Source organism: Carassius carassius, chromosome 30, assembly GCF_963082965.1.
Source record: "Carassius carassius chromosome 30, fCarCar2.1, whole genome shotgun sequence".
Classification (NCBI taxonomy): Eukaryota; Metazoa; Chordata; class Actinopteri; order Cypriniformes; family Cyprinidae; genus Carassius; species Carassius carassius.
Window position 1 is genome coordinate 11,979,678 of NC_081784.1, and position 16,280 is coordinate 11,995,957.

Sequence of the window (16,280 nt, forward strand, 5' to 3'; positions counted from 1 at the left end):
TTTATAGCTTAAAAATATAACCAAGTTTGTTTACATCTCCAACAATATTTTGGCAATAGGATAAACATGAGAAAAAATGATTGGGTTGGAAGCCCATGTAAAAGCTTAAACTCTATACTCTATGAGCTAGAATACATAATATATTTTCAGATGTACTGAAGTTTGCAAGATTAAAATGACCCTAATGATGACCCAGAGATCGCATCCATTCCAAAACTTAATTTTAATCCAGGAAGTAACATTCAAACATGTGGAATGAGGATTTCAGATCTTTATATATTTAATAGTTACACATTAGTACTGAAACTGGGATTAAGTAAATTAGATTATTACATTTTAGTTACATTTCCAATTTAGCCACATATGCATTGCATATGAATTTAGAAATTTCATAAATATTGGGTTGTTTACATGATATTTACTGTAGTAATTATAATCTGCTGTTTATTTTTGTATAAAATAGCGCTGTTACCATTGAAAATCACTATTGCAGATCCACAGTGTCATTTGAGGTTGAGGTTTGTAAACTTTTTCCATGTCCCATTTTAGACCATGCCAGTATAATGACAATAAAAGCGATATCTAAGACCATTTATAGTCATGTCAGAAACAGATTTAAGAAGATGATAATATTTTGCATAAATGGCAAATCTCAAGTCATTTAAGGTTTCTATATATATATATATATATATTTTTTTTTTTTCACATTATCCACATTGCTGATGTATGTCTGACGTACCTGTACATGATCACAATATAAAATATTTTATTTTTTCATTTAAAAAAAATAATTTTTGACCTTTTTCCCTCCTCTCTCTTTGATTGTAAAACAAAACATTATTTACACATAGGCTATTATTTATCAAAATGATCATACTTTATAATTTCATTATGTAGAAAAAGCAAGATATTTGCAACAAATCTAGTAACCATAAGCATTTTCAAGGCAGAGTCCAGTGTTTTCTGTGGTGTACATGCAGAGACACTTCTAGCTTGTGTGTCCCTGTAGACTGGCTCTGAGCACTATACGATGATGAAGGATTATTGTAGGTTAATCTGCTTGCCTGCCATCTGGCTGCTCCAAGCAAATTAAACCTGAAAGCAAAGCCACACTTACAAATGTAGATAAAGGTAAATTGGCAGGTGGTACCTTTTCTGATCTCTCAGATTAAAACGAATACAATCTATTTTTATCTATTTGATTGATTTGGATTAATTTATAGCTCTGAACACTATATTTATACATATAAATGTTTTCCTTCATTCTAACATTTTCTACTAAATAATCCACATTAGCTGACTGTAAAAGAGTTTTTTGAGCTATGACGATAATTTAATGTTATAAAGCTCTAATGATAAAGGTTGTGAAAGAGTGAGATGGAGGCATGTGCTAATGCTGATGAGTTTACATAACTTTATGTTTTAAATGCGACCTGAACGTATGTGCTGAAATATAAACTGGATTGTCAAAGAGATTAAGACAATAAATCTGCTAAAAGGCCTGTAAAAATTCTATTGAATGCTTAAAAACGGGTTATTAATTCATTCATTCATTCACATAAAGATCATTTAAGTACTCTTAGAATTGCGTGATTATTTTCATAATATTTCATCAGTATTCACTGGGTGATTGTTCTTTTGTGACAGAGATCCATTATCCGAATGTGAGATTTCAGTGGTACTAAAAGAAGATTCTCTAACCTGTCAGATCAGGTCAGGGGTGCTACTCATGAACCTCTCTAGTGGCCATTATTTCCCATGCTGCGAAGATTGGTTTGTAAAACTGTGCTCAGGGGTTATGGTGTGTCACTGGATTAGGCTCGTAGCACCTGTCTTAGCTCTCCTCAGTCTGAAATAAACACCCTCAGAAGGACTCTGCTGTAGATCTCTTCACTAGTGCGCTGTCTGGCCTGCTGTAACTGCTTTGCTTTGTTAAGATGAAGAATGATATGGACATTCAGTTTTCATCAGTTCTTCTGCTAGCACATTTCTGCTTTGGTATGTATTCATCAGCATGTTTGAATACGAATGTGGCTCAGGCGATTAAACATTCCTTTACTTGATTATGTTATACTAACGACTAATGTATATAATCTTGACCATTTTTATATACTTCCTTGGTGTTTCTGTCTCATTTATATCACCACATTTGCATTTCTGATTGACAGTAGGAGGTGAGCATACAGAGACTTTGCTGAAAGAAAACTAAATCTAAATTTAGATATAAATTCATTTCATAAATGTATCTATATAGTGAAATACCTTTGATAAACCAGGGGATATTGAAGCATGTATGACGTAAGACACCTGTAATCCTTTACAAGTAGATAGAGACAGTCATTAGTATTATTACATTATGCCATGTGTAATCAAAGAAAAAGGACAAATCTTGTAATAGGTACAGTGGTTGTACAGCACATGATGTCTTGTCCTTATAAGTTTGGTCATGTTACATTATTTTTTGCGGAATGTTTTTCTGATATATCAATATTGTTGGTTACAGCACAGACTGATTACGCACCCTATTTCTATGATAATGGGCCTAACAGTAACAATGGTAATATGGCACTGTTAAATCTCTCAGAGGACACACCAAAAGGTAAGGATTTTTTTGTCTTGAGCTTGGTGCAAGGTTGTGATTTTGCCCTTTGACCTTTGTTGTTGATTGTGGTATATTGCTGAAAATTTTCATTATTATTTTTTTATATCTTATTTTAGATTATTTTAAGTCATTCTGAGGCCCCTAATTGAGAACCACTGAAGTAGAGGTCATTTTGACTGGTGTGAATTATAAAAGAACAGAAATAACTACTTACAAATGTAAATTACAGGAACACAGATATATGTTCTTAATGGAACCGATCCAGAAAGCCAGCCAGTAAAGTATGGAATGACCTTTGAACCCGGATCCAAAGAATATTTTCGTGTTCATCCCAAATCTGGAGCAGTAACTCTAATAGAAGAACTTGACAGAGAGGTAAATTTCAAAAAGTGTCACATTTTAAATGTGTTGAGAATACTACAGTGACACTTTATCTTTTTATTTTCACAGGCACAAGATGAGATTGAAGTCTCTGTCAGTATCTCAGATAGCCTTAATAAAGTAAGTAGTGTTACTTTATCGGTCTGACCCAGTGTATGTGATGATCATCAGTGATTTTTCTGATGCTCTTGTGTTATGTCAGGTAGCTGAAAAGGTTTCAGTTTTTGTCATGGATGCCAATGATGAGAGTCCACAGTTTCAGAACATCCCTTCCATTGTAGATGTCCCTGAGGTGAGGAATTATGTCTCTTGTTTTCTTAATTATTCTTTACAAGATCATTCAGGTTCCTATAAAATATGTTTTGGAAAATGCCAGGCCATCAAAAATGGTTTTGATTTGAAAGTGATCTGTATAAACAGGCTTGTTTGAAAACTGTATATGTGTGTGTGCACAGAACACTACATCTGGGAATAGCATCTACAAAGTGCAGGCAGTGGACAGAGACACCGGCTCAGGGGGATCAGTCACTTACTTCCTCCAGGTGACATCTGGCATCCAACTGAGATATCAAATCTGGTTATATTTGAAAGCAGAGTATTTTTATTTTGTATTTTTTTTTACATCGGAATCTCTATGTTTGTTCTTAAATCCAGAGCAGTGAACCGAGCACAAAGTTTGCCATTGACCATCATAGTGGTGTGTTGCGGATAAAACCAGGTGAAACCCTCGATTATGAGAAATCCCGCACACATTTCATCACTGTGGTGGCAAAGGTGAGAGAGAGTGATTTGTTTGACTTTTTATACCATTTCAAGCTTACAGTATATCTTCCATTTCCAGCCTGTATCTGTATTTGTATGCTGTATCTGTATCTGCTGTACCAATCAAAATGTTAATGCTTTGGCTTATAGTATTTATTGTATCATAATGAAATATGAAATAACACTAACTTTTTTTTTTTAGGATGGAGGAGGTATTTACAAGGGAAAGCAACAAGTGATGTCATCATCTGCCACTTTGACTATAAATGTGATTGACACTCAAGACACTCCTCCTGTGTTTGTTGGGACTCCTTACTTTGGTTATGTCTATGAGGTCTCCTCACCTGTGAGTTATCATAACACTACATCATGATTCTATCTGAGTATTGTGCAGCTTGAATCAGCTGGAAAAGACTATACTGAGCTACTGCACACATGCTCTCAAGACAAGATAGCTTATCCCCTCAAATATCAAAGAAAAATTACAGTTGAATCTATTCACATAACTATCTGTCAACTTTAACTTTTTGTGCAAATACAAAGCTGTCATATTCGGTTTTTACCAAAAATCAAATGGTGCAAACTTTACTGCTAATTCACTAATATTTAATTTTATCTATAGGGATCTGAGATATTTACTGTTTTTGCCAAAGATGGAGACATGGATAATCCAAATCCAATCATGTATTCAATAGATTCTGGTATGTATTTTTGGTTAATATGAAAATGCGTTTGCTTTTCACAACTTTTGATGGCTGTAAGGAATTTTATTATGATTTTTCAATTCCACACCATTGGTCAAAACGTCAACAAATTCTTAATCTATTTCTTATATTTATTCAGGAGCAGATGGTGTTTTTGACATCAATCAAACCAGTGGATGTATCATTCTGAATGTGTACCCAGCAGACCTGAGGAGAGAGGTCTATAATATTAAAGTCAAGGTAAAATCTCCAGCTTCTGTTTTTCTTGAACCAGATGTTTGATTACTAGACATTGCTGGCCCCCAGATCTCTGACTTGAAACAGAGACAGTTTTAGGAATAAGCCAATTACTAAAATCTCTGTCCATGCTATTTAGCTACATTTCTAAAATGTGCATCCTCATTACAAGTGTATGTCAAGCTAATTAATGTAATGTGGCTGTTTGCAACCGTCAGCTAGTATTAATGTAATTAGTTGTATTAATAATCAACAATATCTTCTTTTTCTCAGGCTTTAGAGGTTAGTCCAGAAGGAAAACGCTTGGACTTTGCAGTCACCACAGTGACCATTCGTGTAGTGGATCTGAACAACCATCCACCCACATTCTTTGGAGAGAATGGACCACAGAACATGTTTGAGTTAACTATGTATGAGCATCCTCCAGAGGGAGAGTTCCTGAGAGGCTTGAAAATAACAGTCAATGACTCCGACCAGGTATGCATTTTTTATTTTTCAGCAGGATTTGTTTGTTATAGCTAAAATTAGTATATGCATATTTATATGTGACCCTGGACAACAAAACCAGTCCTAAGTAGCACGGGTATATCTATCTATCTATATATATATACTGTATATATATATATATATATATATATATATATATATATATATATATATATATATATATATATAGCCAAAAATAGTTTGTATGGGTCAAAATTATCAATTTTTCTTTTATACCAAAAATCATTAGGATATTAAGTATCAGGTATTAAGATCATGTTCCATTAACATATTTTGTAAATTTCCTACTATAAATGTATCAAAACGTAATTTGTGATTAGTAATATGCATTGCTAAGGACTTCATTTAGACAGATTTAAAGGTGATTTTCTCAAGGTGTTTTCTTTTGTTTTGTTTTTTCTCAGATTCCAGATATTCAAATAGTTGTATCTCTACCAAATATTTTCCTATTCTAACAAACTATACATTGACGTAAAGCTTATTTATTCAGGTTTCAGATTATGTATAAATCTCAATTTTAAAAAAATCCTGATCACCCTATCAGTAATTGTTTGCCATCCATTAAAAATAGCTTTGACTATGCTTAATTCAATAGCTCAAAACTTTTGTGTTACCAAACGTGTTTATACTGTACGTTTTCAGGGATCAAATGCAAAATTTCACCTCAGACTGGTGGGCCCAGGCCGCATGCTACGAGTGGTTCCTCAAACCGTCCTGAATGAAGCCCAAGTCACTGTCCTGGTAGAGGATTCTGCTGCAATGGATTTTGAGAAATCACAATTCCTGACATTTAAGGTAAAAATAATTTGCAAAAAAATTTGCATATGCTATATTATACAGACATGCATGTTTGATTTTATGCTTTAATTGACATTAAAGTGCAATAAAATAAAGAATTTCTTCTTTTTTATCCTTTTCTTCTTCTTATATTTTTTCTTTTTCTTATTTGAACACGAGAATTGGCTTTTAAAAATAAAAATTTCGGTTTCAAATAATTTCCTTAATTGTATCAGGGATTGTATGCATTCCTTAATTGTATCAGGGACACAAATGAGGCACAAATGGCCTGAGAATGACCCTACACAATTATACATACAGAAGTATTATTGATAAATCTATACATAGATTTCAATAATCATAATATGTAAACAGTTGCAGAAATGTTATGCTCATTGTTTCCAGCTCCTCGCTGTAGAGGTTGACACCCCTGAGAGATTCAGTGCCACGGCAGACATAATCATTCATCTGCTAGACACCAATGATAATGCTCCCAAATTCTCCTCTGATTTTTACATCGCCCGGATTCCAGAAAATTCGCCCGGAGGATCCAGTGTTGTGTCTGTGACAGTGAGTACAGAACACTCTAGACATAAGCACAAAAAGATGAGCATGTTTGTCATCCTCTCCAGATTGTTCTCTGTTACAGAAAAAAAGAAGGGGGGGACATTTGAAGGGGTTGAATCAGAATCCAAAATCATGCTCAGTATGTGAATGCTTGCTAAACAGTCTATGACATAGTAAGCAGCCAGATGGCTATCATTTTCATTCAGTTGTGTAACGCTAAAAACCCAGATTTATAGATAGATAGATAGATATACTGTATATATACTGTATATATATAGATACAGATTTACTTTTTCTAAAATATTTTTGATAAAATAAAAGCAGCCTTGGTGAGGACACGATACTTTGGGGGGAAAATCCTGAAAATGTATTTCTGAAATAAGTTATTCCCCACATCTAAGCACTGTGCAGGTATGAGGCTAAACTCATCTCTGTCATATCAGGGTCTAAATGTGTTGCACTCTACCTTTCATCAGTAGATAGAGAGATTGAACCCTATTGAGATAAGCCCTCACCCTGTATTAAGCAGGCACTTGCCACATGGGAGTTAGCCTCTTTCCAGACTACATTCTATTAAATGACCTGCCGGATTTTGACTTTGGACATAGTTTAAGAACATGCTACAACCAAACAAAATGAGTACAAGGCAAATAATGATGTAGGCTGATTAACAAATCCCAGATTGCTCCTAATGTTCTGCCATTTGGCTCAAAACGTCATCTGTTCTGTTACGTAGATGTTGGCATTACAGTTATGTATTGAAACAGATGCCAGTCATTGATGTTTGCTACTTATGCTCTTTGCAGGCCACAGATCCTGATTCTGGTCTTTGGGGTGTGGTCAAATACTCCATCTATGGCTCAGGAGCAGACCTGTGAGTACCCTGCTAGAGTGCTGAAGAGATCTTACTGATGCAATGCCAGTTGAATGGTATAAGCCACATTAAAAAAAAAAGTTGCTTATGCAACATCAACACAAAAATAAAGAACTATTTAGAGAATGGCGGAACAGGAGGGTTGTAAACTCACACACAGCCTGCAGATACTAAAACTAGACTGAATTCAACTTGCAATAACGTCCCGTGCTGTTGTAAGACTAGCTGTATGGACTAGCTGTACCCAAGAGGATCCAATTTTATTTATATTTTATTAGATTTCTAAGTCACCGCACAAGTAGTTGAAATATTCTCGCCATCTTGTAACAGGGTTCAATCCTCCTGCTGTTCTCGGCTCCTAATTTAACAAATCCATCTCTAGCTTCCTAAACCCAGAGACAGATTCATAATCTCTGATGAGCAGCATATTGAATCAGTAGCAGAACAACAAAACAGAATTTCTTGAGCACTGAAAACAAAGAGTTCCTTGGCCCTCCATCTTGTTTAATCCACTAATGGGATTTGGGCAGGAAATAGTCTGCTCTCCTGGTCATGTAACAGCCTCACTTAAAGGTGCAGATAATTCACATTTTCAAATAAATACTGTTCTTTTTAAATGTTTACTAATATGAAATGTTTATTAAGCACCAAATCAGCATATTAGAATGATTTCTGAAGGATCATATTACGCTGAACACTGGAGAAATACATGCTGAAAATTCAGCTTTGACATCACGAGAACAAATTACATTTAAAAATATATTAATATAATAAATTTTTAGATAATATTTAATAATAATATTTCTTTAACAATATTACTGTTTTTGCTCTACTTTTTGATCAAATAAATGCAGATTTGGTAAACAAAAGCTAATTTTGTTTTTTTATATAAAAACAAGTATAATTTACTATATATAAGAATATGATATTTCATCCTGTTGACAATAAGTATACAAAACAGTTTTCAAATGGAGAGATTACCAGAGATTGACACATTTATATTGTGTTCTGAAAGTTTTATATCATGTTAACATCTCTCTGAACAGCAAGCCCTGTGTAATCCCAGTTTGCACTATAGAACTCATTTCCTGTCTCATATTTTTTATGCAGTTTTCTCATTCAGCCTGATTCTGGAATCATCTACACTCAGCCCTGGGCCAGTTTGGACGCCGAAGTCAAATCCAAGTATAACTTCTATGTGAAAGCTGAAGACACTGACGGACAATACAGCCTTGCAGAAGTCTTTGTCACCATTATGGACCTCAATGACCATTCACCAGCATTTCATGAAAACTCTCTGGAGAAAACAATGGTGATTGGTGCACCAGTGAAAATAGAGGTTAGCTATATTGATTGTATTGTGCCTTTTTTTCTGTTTGTTCTTCTGTTAGAAGTTGTCAACTTCTCAATTGATTGTGTTTGATGCTTTCTAGGCGATTGATGAAGATGCAGAAGAGCCCAATAATGTAATTGAATACTCCATCATGAAGTCTGACCCAGATGACATATTTAACATTGATGCAGACACGGGAGAAATAAAACTGAAGCCGTACATCAAATCCATGGACATAGTGCAGAATATTACCAATCACAAAGAATGTACCTGGTCTGTGGTTGTTCAGGCCAAAGACAGAGGTTCACCTTCCTTCAGCACCACTACAGTGGTTAAGATTGACATCACAGAAGCGGTAAGTGGGTCTTAATTATCAGTGATTTTTTCTGAAAATCCTATTAATTTGAAATATGAAAGTATATATGTATGTGTATATATGAAAATATGATTGTCAAAATGCATAATTGAAAAAGTTTCAAGTTGTTTTGAATGGCAGTCACATAATGTACTGTAAGCCAGCAAAGCTATCAGAATATAAATACTGTATATATTTTCATTGCAGGCTAGAAAAATACATCTGAAACATGCACATGGAAAAAAATTTTTTTAATTGTGAGCAAACCTCATATCAAACCTAGCATAAGTTTTGTGTTATTCTGTGCTTTACAGATCAAATCCAGAATGATTTCATACATCTTGAGTCTGAGAACTCGGCCCTGGACTGTTTTCAGCATATGTTTGAGCACTGTAGTCCTCGCCATCTGTCTGACCATTTTCATATCCACCGTAATTTTCTGGAAAACTGTGAAAAAGTCCCGGGTCCAGCCAAGGGGCAAGATCAGAAAGATTATTAGAAGGCCCTGACCATGAGACACCTTGCACAAACACCAATACTTAGAGTTGTCTTCTTTTTATTTCATCCTTCAATGATTGTTGTTTGAAGGCAGGTAAAAAAGTCTGTAAAAGAGTACACAAGCATAGTTAAAACTTATTTTTCAGAATAATAGCATTTATTCTGTATTTACGTGGCTCCAAACAATAGCCCGTTTCTCCATTCAGTCTTCGTCATGCAGTAGATGTTTTTGAGATGATAAAAATGAGGCAGCATGGTCTTAATTCTGGGTGCCTCATTTAACCCTTCTGATCTTGTCTTACTATGTAACCAGACTCTGTTGTAACAATCTAATTTATTTAGTCTTCACAGAACTTATAAATGTTCAAATTAGTCCCAACATTACCACCAGTTATTGATCTGTTCTCAGCTTTCGAGATGCCATGCAGTACTTTCTAAGCCATACAGTATACTGATTCTCTCTCTCTCTCTCTCTCTCTCTATATATATATATATATATATATGCTTTGTTGCATGCAGTTGTCTCTCTAGGACTTGAGTTGTTTATCTGTCTCCTTATTACCATGTGTCTCTCACCAAACAGCAAGAAGCCTATAGTACGTCATCCTTGAGTCCTATGGACTTGATTTCTCTTTGTGCTCTTTTACAGACTCAACTCAAGGGACCTTTGACGTCCTTTTTATTGAAAAGTAGGGAAAATCCCTTGCAATTGCTAGGCTTGATCAGTGGTGTCATTATAATCATGGTTTTAGTAACAGTTTTCATATCTACTATTTTGTACATGAGAAATGTAAAGTCCAACAAGATCCTACCCTCCCGTCGCATTATAAAAAGAAAGCGTAAACCCCGAAGACAAGAAGACTTCCAGCAACCGTTCAGAGAGGACAGTTATGGAGGTAAGTTTAGAAATGAGGATCTGGAGAGCCCTACAGCAGACAATATCAACTTTAACAATAACGTCAAAGTGTGTTCTCATCGAGCCCCTCCGTCGCCTCCTAATGTCCCCGTCATGCCCCCGCCGTTGCCAACTCACCATAGACATGGTGAACGGGGGTGGACAGTACCTACAGTTTCTGCCTCAGTGGCCTCCAAGGCAAAGAAAAAATCTCAAAGGGGAAAAGACAATCCTGTCAACACAGCACTGGTTTCTGAACTCAAACTTAGACTGGAGCAGAAAAACATGGCAAACCGATACTGATGAAATGCGTGTATATAAATACCAGTGTTCAGTGGAGAGAAGACGTGTCCCTCTGCTAATTCTCTGTCATGTTTCTTCTGACCAAGGAGATTTAAGGCAAGATTTGAGCAAGGACAAGATCTCAGCAAGCCAGCTCTGGAAGCTTCTTACTGTACAATATGTTTTCTAATGCGTGCAGTTTAGCTGGGATTGCAGGTTGAACCTAGTGGAAATGAGGCAAAGTGTCCCTAGCCAAGACTAACACCCTGATAATCGGCATGCTAGGACTCTGTGTACTGCCCTCTTCTGGATGGAAAATAATTGGTTAATGTTTACTGTATGTTTCTCAAACAGTTCATGCATACATACAAACATGCAATTTTTTTTAACTGTGGATAACTGGCGTGGAAAATTTATTATGCCTATGTTTTTTTCTTTGTTAGTTTTTAAAGGGATTTTTTGTTTTACAATAGTGTTGCTGAGGCCAGTAAATAAATGCATTCTGATTATCATATGATATCTTTTAGACCTTGAATAAACACTTACAATGCCAAATTCTGAACAATAATTAGCTGGTTTATTTAGTAAATGATTTTGACTGATGGACCCATGAAAATCACAAGCAGATGTGATATTACATAATTATTTGAGTAAATAGTTATCTTCCTAGCCTTCATTGAGGAAAACCAGTAACGTTAACAAATTGTGCAATGTTTCATCAATTTAATGTACCTTGTCATCATTTATGAAGTTTAGTATTAAATGTCAAATAATTGTTGGATTGATCTCTGTTTATATTCAACCTTTTGTAAATAAATTGATATTTAATTCAAATGTGTCATGTTTCATTTTAGCCTAGTTAGTAGCATAGCACATTTATAAGGTGGTCCTGTAATTTGAAACTGCTTTGAATTGTGTTTGTTGCATTTTCTTTTTCTCTTATGGGCTTAAGGATTGAGAAAATGTGATATATTTTACTTTAGTGCCATATTTAGTAATATGGGCTGATGGTGCAGTTGGTGACCTAAATATTTTTTTCTCGTCATTTAAAAAAAAAAAAAATCAAATATATATATTTTTTATTTTATTATTTCATGTAATTGTACAACTCAAATTTCAGTAACTTACCATGTGCAGCTGTGATTTGGCTATTTTAGCATGTGCTTGTTCTTTTGAGCTTAACGTCAAATTCAGATTTGGTGGTGATATTAAGATTTAGAAGACAAATTATAAGTTGTGTTTCTCTGGCATTCCTAAATCTATAAACATGGGTTTATACATTTAAAGACACATGCACTGTATATTTTAAATGTGTGTGCTATTTAACTTTGGAAATGTTTACGATTCTTTCTTCTTTAAAGCACCCCTGCATATGAGACAAAATTGCTGTGATGAGGAAAGTCTGTTTTCAGATAGTAAAAGCACAAATGACATGGAATTATTCCCTGTAGGAAGCAAGTAGGATTACTGTTTTTTTTAGAGAGGATTACAAACTTGCAAAGTGCACTGATGAACAAGGATAAAAGAAAAACCAAACATTCAAAACAAGATGCGTACATTTTGACTACTTGATTTTGGAGTCCTCTTGCTAAGGTCACAGAGATCTGGATGTAACCCCCTTTAAAAAATGAAGGAGGTTAATGGACTTTTAATTTGAAAAAGAAATGTAGTACCTACTATTCTCCACTAGAGGGTTTTTCTCCGTGGTTTTTTTCCTCCTCTTTCTTTCTATTTTTTTTCAACCTCTTCAATTTTTTTCCGGAAGGATCAGACTTTTAAGGAGAAAACAAAGGGACAACTGAGAACATAAGGGAAAGACTTTCTGAATTGTGTTTGGAAAAACTTTTTTTTTTTCATAAAAAACAGGCCTGATTGTATTTACTCTGTTATACTTACGGTATATTTTCAACTGTTGTTCAATTGACAATATTGATACAATACAATATAATTTTTTTTCCTTTCACAAGTTGTAGTGAAATTGCTGTCTCAAATCCTCTTTACGAACTTAGATGTTAAGTATAGTCTCGTGCTACTGTGCCCATTCAATCTGATCTGTTTATTTAGAACTCCATACTAGAGTGTTATAACGGGTTACACATGTATCAAAATCAACTACAGAAACAAGTTCAGAAATACATTTCCATTGTAACTTATACATTTACTGACAGATGAATGGCATCTAACTTGTTTAAAAAATATATTTTTAAAAATATATTTTAGGAGTAAATACATTTTATAAAATAATATTTACAACATTCCTTCCCCAAAACAACAACTTCAAGTTCAAATTAAACTCAGTTTCAGTTCCTTCAAAGGTCAGTGTATTTCAGTCTCATATCAGTCATTGTTCAGTTTTCATTGTCTGTATGTGGCATTGTCCTTGGTTTGTCAAAGTGTTTGCCAGCTGACGTATATGTCTACTTTAAAAGATGTGCATGAAAATATGTTACATAAAACACACCAATGAATTTAACAATCATACAAGTGCAATAATAATAATAATTAAAAAACAAAAAACAAAGTAGTTGTATTTTGAATGTTTTCTGTGCTTTAAACACTAGTAATTGCCACTAGTTGTCAAAATGTATTTGGTCCCTTGTATATTAATGGTCTTTGCTTTTATTCAAAGATTTCCTTTGGTCTTTACCAGTTTGTTTGTAAAAACATGTCCAGTGGCAGCAGATCCATGAGGTCAATACCAGTTGAGACTCTCTTCTGAAGATTGTGGAATCCATAATAAGCATATTAACTTTACTCTGATCTCTACTCTAGCTAGATAAATGACACAGTGTAATTAAAATGAATATTTTCATGGGTATTAATGAGTCTATAGCTATCTTTGAGTGTGTGTTGTCAGTTAAGCTCAGCTGTTGGTCTTTGTTCATTCTTTGTTTTCTGTATCTTCTCTGCAGACCTTCGTCTGTCCTTCTGCTCTTTGCTGGACTCCTTACAGAGGCCCTCATCACTGGCAGCTCGGAGACTGTCAAATGTGCCCTGCCTCTCGTCAGACATGTGAGAGCGTTCAGAATGTCTCCTGTTTCTCCAAATCTCTGTGCAACGCTGAAAGCAGTTGAACTTGGCATTGGTGGTGCAGGCATACATTCCTGCAGGCACTGCAAGCACCATGGCAAGTACAATGACGACAATATGAATGAGCTTCTCTCTCTGTTCCATCTCATTGAAATCACTGCCTGTCACAAATACAATGCACTGGCCATTCTGAGGAGCCTGTTTTTTTAGAGTAACACAGATTTCATATTTAGTGGCTGGTAGCAGGTCTGTGACAGAGTATGTGTTGATCCCTGGCCCAATGTATATCTGCTCCTTCTTAATTGTGTCATAGTGTCCAAAATGGATGGTGAACCAGGTTTCAGCTGGATTGTCTGTCACAGCATGCCACTCAATTGTGATGCCATAGACTGTTTGCTTGGAAATACGGATATCGATGTAAACATTTTCCTCAGCAATAGCAGCAGGGAAGCCTGAGGAATGAGACACAGAGCCTTCCGGAGACTTCACATCCAATAAAATGCTGATGGAGGAATTACCAATGAAATATTTGGCAGTGCAGGTGTAGAGCCCTCGATCAGCCAGATGGAGCGAAGGAATGATCAGCTGAGACCTGATAGTGTCTTCATCCACACGGCTCTGAATCTCTGAACACACAATGAACAATCTTTTAATTAAGGACAACGTAACAACAACAATTTATTATTAATAATATTTTTATTACAATATTTTTTTAATATATGAATATATTATTTTAATAAATAAATATATACAATATATTAATATTTTATAAAAATATATTAATTAATAATGAGTATTATGATGATATGTATTATAAGTATGTTATTGCATACTTATAGTGTCATTATATATGTGTGCACTAATTGAGGCTTAAGCACCTAATTTTTAAATAAAGATTCTATTTAAGTGATGATAAACGTATGTAAACATGTTTTAATAGAATATCTCTTACCATGAAATCCTCTTAGTATCTTAAGACCATATATCCATCGAACAGCAGGTTCAAGTCTGGCGGTGGCAAAGCATGTTAACGTGATGTTCCCTCCTAACAGCACAGTGGTGTTAGTGTCTGGGGCACTGACCACTGGCTTCACACACGTCTTTAGACGGACCTCATGAAAAAATTTTCCTGCCTTGAAATCAGGGCCAGAGCATGTCAAATATGAGTTCATTAGAATGAACGGTGGACTCAGCGATTTGATGAACTCAATGAAGCCTCCCAGGCGACAGTCGCACAGCCATGGGTTTTCATGAAGCGCCAGAACAACGTTGGACACTGTAGGTTGTTCATGCTTGTTTTCTGTGTGAAAGAGAGGCCAGGTGAGGAAGACGTCTTTAGAAACGACTGAGAGCTGATTAGAGGACAGATCCAAATAGGTCAGACCTGGTAGAAACTTTAGCGCGTGTTCCGGTAGGGCGTCAATGCGGTTGTGCTTCAGGTCTAGGATCTTGAGGTTGGGTGTTTCCTCGAACGCTGTCCATGGTACTGAACGCAGTTTGTTACCCTGCAACCTGAGCTCCGTCAAGTTGCCCAAACCTTCCAGACTTTTGATATTTATGACAGCGATGTCATTGAAGTTCAGCCAGAGATGCTTTAGTAACTTAACATGGGAAAACACTGCCTTTGGTAGCTCACTTATCTGTGATTTCTCTATTCGGATTTTAGTCAAATCTGCTGGTATGTCCTCAGGAATGCCGGATAATGGTGCCGCCATACACGTGAGTGACCTAGAAAAAAGGTTTTTATTTTATTTTATTTATTTATAAAAAAATTTATTAAAGGTTGGATAACCCCTGACTTTGAATTTATAAAAAATAAAATACAAAAATGAATTCTGAATTCTTAAAATTCAACTCAAATAATTATGTGTGACTAATGACACTTGACAAAGCCACAGCTGACAGCTGTGTTCACTTTCTCTGGAGAAGTGTTTGGTGAGACAGTAATGGCATTCAATGGAATTCAAATAAAATAAACATAAATACATAAAAGCACATACACATATATAACCCATTTTTTACTACATTTTTTACACATTATTTTGTATTACTCATACATATATTCATATTTACAGATTCTCACATTGTGCTAGCCCTGTTCTCATCACAACAACAATCAAGGAACCGAAACTAACCTCCCATAACGGTCAGTACCACAGGAGCATCCTGGAAAACACTCTGAGCTGACATGACTAAATAAAAGAAAGAAAACAATAAAACTAAATATAATTGAGGCATCCATAGTCTCCTATAAACATTACATCCACTCAGTGTCTGCGCACGACATGACTGCAGGTACAGTAGAGCAAAGCCTATTAACAGTAATCCTAGACGTACCCCGCAAGAGACCGATTGGAACTTATTTGTAGGTCTGACCTACTATTGTAAAAAAAGAAAGAAAGTAAATGTTACACTTAAAAAAAAAAAGAAAAAAAAAAAGAAAAAAAAAAATATATATATATATATATATGTATTT

General features: G+C 35.1%; 2 protein-coding genes across 4 annotated transcripts; one reads left to right on the top strand and one right to left on the bottom strand.

Moving 5' to 3' along the window:
• Positions 1 to 1,690: 1,690 nt before the first annotated feature.
• LOC132110636 (cadherin-related family member 1) lies at positions 1,691 to 11,605 on the top strand. 3 transcript variants are annotated; one of them, XM_059517405.1, is made up of 17 exons: positions 1,701 to 1,998; positions 2,504 to 2,599; positions 2,832 to 2,977; positions 3,053 to 3,103; positions 3,186 to 3,275; positions 3,439 to 3,525; positions 3,638 to 3,757; positions 3,948 to 4,091; positions 4,368 to 4,446; positions 4,589 to 4,689; positions 4,960 to 5,163; positions 5,836 to 5,988; positions 6,376 to 6,540; positions 7,344 to 7,411; positions 8,522 to 8,750; positions 8,845 to 9,099; positions 10,247 to 11,605. In XM_059517405.1, the coding sequence occupies exons 1-17, from the start codon at positions 1,938 to 1,940 to the stop codon at positions 10,793 to 10,795; spliced, it is 2,598 nt and encodes an 865-aa protein (XP_059373388.1). In that variant the 5' UTR covers positions 1,701 to 1,937; the 3' UTR covers positions 10,796 to 11,605. The 3 variants fall into 3 exon arrangements, with proteins under 3 accessions (XP_059373389.1, XP_059373388.1, XP_059373387.1); XM_059517406.1 differs by having other exon boundaries at positions 1,691 to 2,599; positions 9,414 to 10,385; XM_059517404.1 differs by having other exon boundaries at positions 1,701 to 2,599.
• A 1,816-nt stretch (positions 11,606 to 13,421) lies between these two features.
• On the bottom strand, positions 13,422 to 16,199 carry LOC132110637 (leucine-rich repeat, immunoglobulin-like domain and transmembrane domain-containing protein 2). The gene is made up of 3 exons (XM_059517407.1): positions 15,940 to 16,199; positions 14,757 to 15,532; positions 13,422 to 14,430 (listed from the first exon to the last, which is right to left on the bottom strand). The coding sequence occupies exons 1-3, from the start codon at positions 16,044 to 16,046 to the stop codon at positions 13,628 to 13,630; spliced, it is 1,686 nt and encodes a 561-aa protein (XP_059373390.1). The 5' UTR covers positions 16,047 to 16,199; the 3' UTR covers positions 13,422 to 13,627.
• Between the last annotated feature and the right edge of the window lie 81 nt (positions 16,200 to 16,280).